The 9,554-nt window shown below is 30.1% G+C and overlaps 1 protein-coding gene across 1 annotated transcript; it reads left to right on the forward strand.

Annotated features, from left to right (window-relative positions):
• Nucleotides 1-6,270: 6,270 nt before the first annotated feature.
• Nucleotides 6,271-8,496, forward strand: LOC21409388 (salicylate carboxymethyltransferase). Its single transcript, XM_010115109.2, has 4 exons — nucleotides 6,271-6,363; nucleotides 6,722-7,132; nucleotides 7,396-7,668; nucleotides 8,120-8,496. Exons 1-4 carry the CDS (start codon nucleotides 6,289-6,291, stop codon nucleotides 8,450-8,452), a joined length of 1,092 nt encoding a protein of 363 aa, XP_010113411.1. The 5' UTR covers nucleotides 6,271-6,288; the 3' UTR covers nucleotides 8,453-8,496.
• The last annotated feature ends 1,058 nt before the right edge of the window (nucleotides 8,497-9,554 follow it).

Raw genomic sequence — 9,554 nt, forward strand, 5'->3', positions numbered from 1 at the left:
TCAATTGCATGTTTATTAACAAAAAAAAAAAAAAAAAAAAAAAAAAAAAAAAAAAAAAAATCAACCGTGTCTACCGTAGTCACAAATTGCAATACGCAATTACCTAGCTGATATAGATATTGGACTCTGTCTCGTCTTCTGTACAAACCCATAAAAATAAAATTATTCAGTTTAAGCTAAACTGATCACGACTTTTTTTTTTTTCCTTCGAATTGTCTACTCTCTTATACCCTTCAAATTAGCAGATAAACTTAAATGGTTAGGATGCCTAATGACTATAGATTGCTGGTTCAAACTTTATATCTTAATTAATTAACATATGATGCGTGACTGATAGAAAAATAAATAAATAACAATGCGCGCTTTTCTTCTCATAGGTGAATAATCTAGTATTTTCCTTCACATCATCTTCTGTGATTTATAGACCATAACAACAATTAATTAGATCGATTAAGCTACACTGATGAAGACTTTTATTTTTCATTTACTTGGATTAATCTAACAAATGCTCCCTAAACTTTACACAGAATTCTATTTTATTCTTGATATTTAGCGTCCAAAGACTAACCCGGCTCCATTTTAATGTAATAAAGTTTGTCTTTTTATCAACTGACTATTAAAAAAATGATAGAAAAACAACATATATGAGTTGTGCGTGATGGAAAGTTGGATTATAAAAATGGGATGTAAAGAGCTAAAGGCCCTTGTAACCCTAGCAAAAGTTATATAACATACAACTGGAGGGAAATTACTCTATTATCCGCATAACAGAAAGAATATACAACAAATTAACAAAATATTAATACCATACTATTGTTCTTCAATCAGTTAATCCAGCCTAAGAACTAATGAAATGCCATAATTTTACTCCTACTTAAATAGTACATGGGCATTACATTACATTTTCCTTTTAACGTAAGTGTATGGAAGGATTAACTTTGTTGCACAAAGATAAACCAGAAAGTATTGGGACCTTTTTAAACATAAGCGACCAAAACGAGATTTGATGTAGAGTTTAGAGAAACTATTTTTAGATGAATCCTGTTTCCTGTTTGCTAAATGGGACTACGTACGATTAAAGTTACCAATCCTTTTATGACTCAATGGTTGAGAGCCTAACTTTGATGGGATCGAACTTTCTATTTTATCCTATATAAAATAAGGTTGAGCCTATTTAGCATTGCTTTCTAAAAGAATAATCTTCAAAGCTTGAATAATCTTCTAAATTAAAGAGTTGTTATCCCCTAAAAACCATTCCGTTGAAGAATTTTGTGACTTTTCAGGAAACTAGTTGGAAGCATGCGTCCTACACGTGCATTTCATGTATTTTTTTTATACTAAAATTTAAAATTTTCTTTTAAGATTTAGGTTTATCTTTTTATTATTCTCCTAATAATTGAGTCTAATGAAGAAAAGGTTTAATAGAGCACATATAAAAAGGAAAAAAGTTTTTGATGGAAAAAATTAAATAGTAAATTATTTATAAGATACATATAAAAGTATTTGAGAGGGTTTTATGAAAAAAAAAAATGTTAAAATAGAGGCACATTCCAAAAGATTTTACACTAACTAGTATAACTGATAAATTTAACACTAAAATAACAATGCATTAGGGAATAATTTACCTACCTAAAATCTATAGCTCTTTTTCTCTTCTTTAAATACCCAAACGCATGAAAACCCTGCATGCACGCTTTGCCTCCTTCTCGGTGTCATAATGTTTTTTTTTTTTTTTAAGGTTATCAAAATAACCTCAGGAGAAAACTAGGGCTAGCAATCCAGATAACGACACGACAACACGACTCGAAATCTAAACGAAGTTAGCAGGTTTGGGTTTATTATAAATGAGTTTAGGTCATAATCGGGTTGACACGATTAACACAATTAATAAATTGGTTAAGGGGTTGACCTTCTAACACGAATTGACACAATTAACTATGTGTGTCATCTGCAATCTAATGATATGTAATATAATACGAAAGTTTATATGACATATTCAATACAAATAATGTGAATTTTAATATTTCTAGGTAAAATTCCTTTATTTTTTTAAAGAAAAAGATAAATTAACCAATAAATATGTTAAACATGTCTTGATCGTATTAAATAAGTCATTATTTTATTAATTATTTATTCAATATATTAATTTAAACGAGTTATACGAATTAACACAATTAACACGATTAATAAATTAGTCGTATTTAAATTGATATTTTTAACACGTTTAATAAATAAATCGTATTTAAATTAATATTTTTTAATACAATTAATAAATAAGTTAATATAAACACGATCTATTAACACGAATTATCACCCACAAAGAAAACCTTGTGCATGCACGCTTTGCCTCCTTTCAACTCAAAAAATCATAACTGTTAATGTATTCCATCAAGATAATAATCTTGTCTCAGACGTGATAAAAGGCATTCATTTCATGTTCACAATAAAAATTTTGTTTGGACGACACTTAGACTTTAGAGCCAACTAAACGATAAGCATGATTGCCAAACGCATTATATCGGGAGAAGCAAAAAGACTGGCATGGGATGAGCGATGAAAGAAAATAAGTAAAATAAATAAAAATAATAATAAGAGGAAAAAAAAAAAAAAAGAACCAAAACCCAGTTAAAATTTTTAATTAGTTGCTTCATTTCTTGTCGAGAAAAAATATAAAAGAAAGTTAGTGTATTTTCTGTTTTTTTTATCATTTTCTGTATATATTATTTAACACGTGAATTTTACCGTTTTATTTTTTATTTAAATAATAATATATTATATTAATAAAATTCACATATTAAATAATAAATACATAAAATATCAAAAAAAGTGATAAAGAATAACTCTAACATCTCTATTTCACCACCAATAACATCTCTCTGTTTTTTTTTCATAGTCTATTTATCTATCTATATTTTATGTAGTTGCAGTGGTGTGCCCCTCTATGAGCGGTCCATATGTGACACGCCCTTATTGGTTGTAAGTGGCAACATAATTTGGAAAATGTCAAATTCAAAGAGCATACAACTTTCCTTTCTAGTCTAGACCTATAGCTTTTCTTTTCGTTTCGTTTCTTTTTTTCTGCATAAAGTTTATAGTATTGAAAGACGACAATATTGCACTTGAAAAATATCATGGGTGCTTTTATGCTGTTCGAATACTTTTTTTTAGCACCGTATTAAAAGATATGATAATTTTTAAAATTTTACGTTAAAATTTTTAAATTTAAATGATAAAGTTATAAAAATTATAATACATTTGTGAATTTTAAAAAAAAATACAATAAATCGTTTGAGTTTATAAGTTTTAACGTAAAATTTACAAATCTATTATATTCCTTCAAAATTTACAAATTTATCATAATTTTTATAACTTTATCATTCGAGTTTATAAATTTTAACGTAAAATTTCATAAATTATCGAATCTCTTAATATAATGCAGCGAACTAAGGGAGTATAATTTTTTAGTTGAATTTGAGTTATAACTTGAGTTTGTGTTTGGTTGTGTACATTTGAGTTATGGTTTGAGATAAGAATATTTTTTAGTTTGTGTTTGAGTGAGTCAAAACTTAAATTTGTATTTAGATAGTATTTTAATAAAAACTCAATGCTGATGAAAAATTTTAATAGGGTATATGGGTCGGGTTTTATTCTTCTTTTCGTTGTCAACGCATAGAAAAAAAAATCATCTCAATCAGAATTAAAACGAAAAAGTTATAGCATTTTTAAGAATAAAAAAAATAATGTTTATTAATTTGAGTTCGAGTTTCTGAACTCGAGTTGAAGGAGAAACTTGAACTCGAGTTTTAGTCCTAAACTCAAGTTTAAACTTAAAAGAACATGAACTCGAATAAAGTTGTAACTCGAACTTGCCCCGTTCACTTCGTTGATTCGAGTTTAGAATTTGAATTGAGATGTAATTTTATGTGAGAGCTTTTTACTGTAGTAAAAAAGTTAGATTTGATTGTTTGTGAGAGCTTTTTACTGTAAAAAAACTCAAATTCTAAACTCAAATCGACAAAATGAACGACTTCACATCTCAAAAGAATAAGTCTTAAGTATCCCAGCGGCAGAAAAGAATCCAAATATCTTCCGACTTATATACATACATATCTTTTAAACTCAAATCGACAAAATGAACGACTTCACATCTCAAAAGAATAAGTCTTAAGTATCCCAGCGGCAGAAAAGAATCCAAATATCTTCCGACTTATATACATACATATCAGTTCACAATCTAACATCAGTACTGTTAATATTCACGCTATATTTAACTAATCTACACATCTGCAGTAGCCATCTCCTCCTTTTCTTTTGTCTCAAATCAGCAGCCATATTGTCCTATATACTTTCACCTTTTTCTTTAATTCTTATTGAATATATACTTTGCCGCTCTTGTATAATATATTATTTAGTACAAATTTTATCATTTCAGTTTTTATTTAAATAATATATTATAATAATACAGTATATATAAAATAATAAATATAAAAAGTAATAAAAAGAGTTTCAGAAACTGACGTTTGTATAAACACTTTCAATTCCCAAACCACTGGAATAAGAAGTACAAAGCTTTTAATTAATGTCTTGGTTTTATTCATGAATAAGCAAATCAATCATTTGCTTCTACTGACAATTAATAACTTTGGATATACTCTTCCTTCTCTTTTCTTTTTTTAACAAGAGATAATTAAACTGTATGGAAAATTTTATTTGAAATTAAGTAAAATTTTTAAAATATTACAAAAATGATACAAATAACATAATAATTATCATAATGATGTCACGTTTTATTTTATACAATGATATAATCATAAAATAATGATATCATATTTTGCACTTATTTTAATATTTTAAAAAATTTGCTATATTAAACTTTACTATTAAAATTTTACTTTACGTGTAAAATATGTCAGGAAAAAAAATAAATACCTCTTAAAAATATAAAAATCAAAACTTTTACTATTTATTTTTTATTCATAATTTTTTTAATTAAATAACTATACTAATAAAAAAATATTAATATGAAATTTAAATGTACGCACTCTTAACGATAAATTACGTAATTTTCTCAACATTTATGCATATTTCAATATAAGATGAAAAAGGGGCATTCCTTTAACTTTATGGGCCCACAAAAGTCCAAAGTAAGGGATTGTTTGACTGGGTCAAGCCCTGTGACAGGCCCCTTGGCTGACAGGTGTCTGACACCCGTTATCCTGAACAAGACAAGAAGATGAGCACAAGAAGCATGCATGAATCTCAAAATTTTCAACGAAGGGGGGAACACTGATATGATGGACTTAAGTCCACAAATATTATATGCCTAGGATACACTTAAAGTAGTTGCCTTTCCATCATCTACGACTAGGAAAGTTGGGACTGATGATGAGAAAACCTAATACACTACTATATCAGCACATCCTGGCCAGTAGCCATCTCATGATCATACACCAAATTGCAAGTTCTCAAATATTTCTCTACCAATGCTTTATAAGTCAGACGTTGATAAGACGCCTTTCTTTGGAATCTATGTCCCCAAGGTGCTTTTTTCAACTTTTTGAAAGGCTTTGAACCAAATTTAATTTAGGGGACATGTACCATATAGAAAAAAAAAAAAAAAAAAAAAAAAAAAAAAAAGGTAATCCGTGTACGTAACATAAAGTTTTGTTTACCAATTTGACAAGCTCTATGAATATAACTCATCCTAATTACAAGCACCGGTAATATTAAACGCCACACATTAATCATATAAAGTGTGTCTAATAATATATAATTAATAAATAACATTCATGTTTTATTAGTTGTGGTGTTTATATATCCGACTCGAAAGTTTTTTTTTTTTTTTTTTTTTTTTAAAAAACATGTTTTACACGATAACGAATATTAACACACATATATCACATGGTATACGATCTTTTTCGTATATCATTTATAAGTAATAATGTCGTGTGGCGTCAAGACTAGCTTTGTCAATTTTTTGAGCATTTGGTATAAGTTCCAACTTGAGTTAGCATGATTGGCTCCCTAGACAAGAAATTGTGGTCCATTTTTAGGATTGGTTAGGCTAGTCCATGTTGTCCAGTCACGATTTCCATCATCATCATTGCACTCAAATAATGCATCGTACGTCAACTTCCATTATAACTAAATACATAGTGAGAAAATAGACGGGGAAATTATAAAGTAAAATAAACTAGCACTATTGAAATTTTGGCCTTTTAAAATAACACACAAACTGACGGTGCATCACCAAAATCTGAGGCAGAGCAAGGCAAGACTCCAAACAACATGGATGTGGTGAATGCCTTCCACATGACTGGAGGAACTGGCCAGACTAGCTACGCAACAAATTCATCTTTCCAAGTCTCTTTCTTTTTCTCTTTTTTTTATTTTTTTTTTCTATTTTTTTTATTTTTTTATCTATCTTCTCTCCAGACACTAGTGATACTATCATTTATTTGGAGCTTTCTAACAGTAGAGGGGACTCTACTAGTAGTGTATATACGTTTTTTAATGTTAGATCCGATCAATATCCCATCAAAATAAAAATATAGCAAAACTTATAAAATATGATACAAATCTTAATAACTCAAAATAAACTCCTACCAATAGGGTTTTATTTTTACACCTACCGTAGAATTCTCTTGTTTGTTTGCTTACACTTTGTTTGCTGTCATTATTGTAATTCTTTTTTTTTTTTTTTTTTTTTTTGTGGATACAGAAGAAGGCCTCAGACATGGTGAAGCATATAACCCTAGAAACAGTACAAGAACTCTATCTCACCACAACTCCAAAGAGCTTGGGGATAGCTGATTTGGGTTGTTCTTCTGGACCAAATACCTTATCCATCATCAAAGATATCATTGAAGCCGTCCGAGCGGCGACTCGAAAAATCATAGTTCCACCACCAGAGTTTCAAGTTTATCTCAATGATCTTCCAACAAACGACTTCAACTCTATCTTCAAGTCCTTGCCAGACTTCTCAAGACAACTAAACAAAGATAGAAAAGGTACTGATCAGTCTCCTACTATCTTCATAGGAGCTTATCCCGGCTCGTTTTACGGCAGACTCTTGCCCAACAACTGCCTTCACTTTGTCTATTCATCTTACAGCTTGCACTGGCTCTCCAAGGTGAAGAGTTTTTCTTTTGCTTGCTTTTATCAGCTTTCTAATTCATGTTTCTTTTACAAAAAAAAAAAAAAAAAAAAAAAAAAAAAAAAAAAAAAATTTTAAGATCGATACAAACAAATTCGGAATTCTAATAAATTTTCGAAGGCACTGTTTTATTGTAGTATGATTCTTATGTGATCCAATGTTTTTAGAAATTATTTTATCATATAAGAAATCTGTAATTAGGAAACGTCTATATAAAAATCAACCATGATATGATCCAGGTTCCTCCAGATATATATGATGAGAATGGACAGTCCATAAACAAAGGTACCATTTACATTTCTAAAACCAGCCCATATAAGGTTTCCCAAGCATACTTGAAGCAGTTTCAGGACGATTTCTCATTGTTTCTCCGGTTGCGATCCGAGGAGCTGATCTCAGGAGGAAGAATGGTGTTGATCTTACTGGGAAGAGGAGGTCCTGATCATGTTGACAGAGGCAATTCATTCTTTTGGGAACTCTTATCGCGATCGTTTTCAATATTAGTTTCGGAGGTAAGTATGTAAATTAGATAATTAGAAAAATGATAAATATCAAGTCTTATAGTCCCCACATATTTTCAACTAATAATCAGAAACTGTCATGTAAAATTTGCAAGGCCGTAATTAGTTTAAAATTAGTAATAATATTGACACTTGAGATTTAGTACAAGAATCTAGAAATGCAAAATCACAAAATTCAAGTCACCTAATTAATTACACAACTCTTTGGGGTCTAGTGTTCTTGTTGATAATCTGCCCTGCTGAAATATTATGCACAGATCACTAAGCATGATCACATATATCACGTGATCAAGCGAACTAGTGCGCACTTTTGACCACCTTGGCAAGGCTAGATCTTGTCAAATTATTAGAAGTTTTTAAATTACTTGTAGAGCAAGGTTGACTTCTTATTTCTCTAACTAGTGGTTTTATTATTAATTTTATTTTAAATCCTATTTGTTAGGGAACAGTCAAGAAGGAGAAGATTGATTCTTATGACGTGCATTTTTATGCACCATCCAAAGAGGACATCGAAGATGGTGTTAGACAACAGGGTTCTTTCCAAATAGACCGGTTCGAGATGTTCGAAATTGAGAAGGGAGAAGAGGGGAATGGAAGCCATGGAAGAAGAGTGGCTATGGCAGTAAGGGCTGTTCAAGAATCTATGATTAGCCAGCACTTTGGAGATGGGATTTTGGACAGTTTGTTTGAGATTTATGGAAGGATGATAGATGAAGAAATGACTAAAGAAGAAATTAGGCCCATTACGTTTGTTTTCGTTCTTAGAAAATTATGAATGTAATGTACGAGACAAAAAGAGTAGCAATTTAGAAGTACTTGTTGAAGAAACGACATCATGTGTTTTTGCATCCATTCACTTGAAAAATTTGCAAGTACGGCTAAGTGTTGCACAAATGCTGCTGTGGTACTTTTGCTGCTTCACTAGTACTCCACTTGCCTGTACAGTTTGAAACTGATATCCTTTTATGATTGTGTTTGATGAAATTATTCTATTGTAACTGATATCCTTTCATGATTGTGTTTGATGAATTTTTTTTTGTGATTTGAAGAAGGAAAATGGCTTGTTCTCTGCGTGGTAAACATCTTTGGGCCTGCAGTTTGTCTATTGGGTCCAAATGTGAAATGCTTTCGTTGAGAACTCTCTACAAATATCCCGGCTCTTGATTTTTATCTCTTACTCTTAATTAATACTCTTTTAATCAAATAATTATATTAACAAAATGGTACTAATTAAGTGACAGTGTAAGGGATAAAAATACCATGCACTTTTAAGGTTTTCAACAATTTTCTGGTTTTTTTTTTCCTTAACTTGTATTGTCAAGACCATCACATTAGCTCAAGTTAAACTCTCAAGCATCAAAGGATAGACATATATCACCAAAATAATATTTTTAGTTTTATTTTTCTGATTCAAAGCAAATAAGGTTTTTTTTAATTATTTTTTATTTTTGATAAAACATACATAATAACACACAAAACCCATGGGCATATCAACCAGAAGGGCCTTAAGGAGGAGATAACACTAAAGTCTATAAGTGAATTCTACTATGTGATATTATCCAGACAATTGCTGATTGGAAAGACTGAAATGAGTACGAGAGAGAAAGAAAGAAAAAGAGAAGAGAGAGAGTATTTTGTCAAATGAATCAGAAGTGATCTTCTCATTAATCAGACTCGGTTTATATCAACCATAATTACACAACTCAATTAGTTACAAAAATAACAGCTTCTCTAATTTTGTTGTAACAGACTAACTGATCTCTAATGCTGACTCATCAGCATTAGCACCTGGCTTAGCATCCCTTCTCAAGTTTAACATTTTATTCACAAGTTTGAGCTTGTCACGAAGAAAGCAAAATCTGGGTGTGGCTAGTGCC

This window comes from Morus notabilis, unplaced genomic scaffold (genome assembly GCF_000414095.1).
Source record: "Morus notabilis unplaced genomic scaffold, ASM41409v2 Scaffold184, whole genome shotgun sequence".
Classification (NCBI taxonomy): Eukaryota; Viridiplantae; Streptophyta; class Magnoliopsida; order Rosales; family Moraceae; genus Morus; species Morus notabilis.

Excerpts from the sequence above, each read along its gene's own strand:
- LOC21409388 (XM_010115109.2), top strand. The coding sequence starts at position 6,289 with ATGGATGTGGTGAATGCCTTCCACATGACTGGAGGAACTGGCCAGACT. Across the intron at positions 6,364-6,721 it reads CAACAAATTCATCTTTCCAA|AAGAAGGCCTCAGACATGGT; the intron begins GTCTCTTTCTTT and ends TTGTGGATACAG. Across the intron at positions 7,669-8,119 it reads TTTCAATATTAGTTTCGGAG|GGAACAGTCAAGAAGGAGAA; the intron begins GTAAGTATGTAA and ends CCTATTTGTTAG.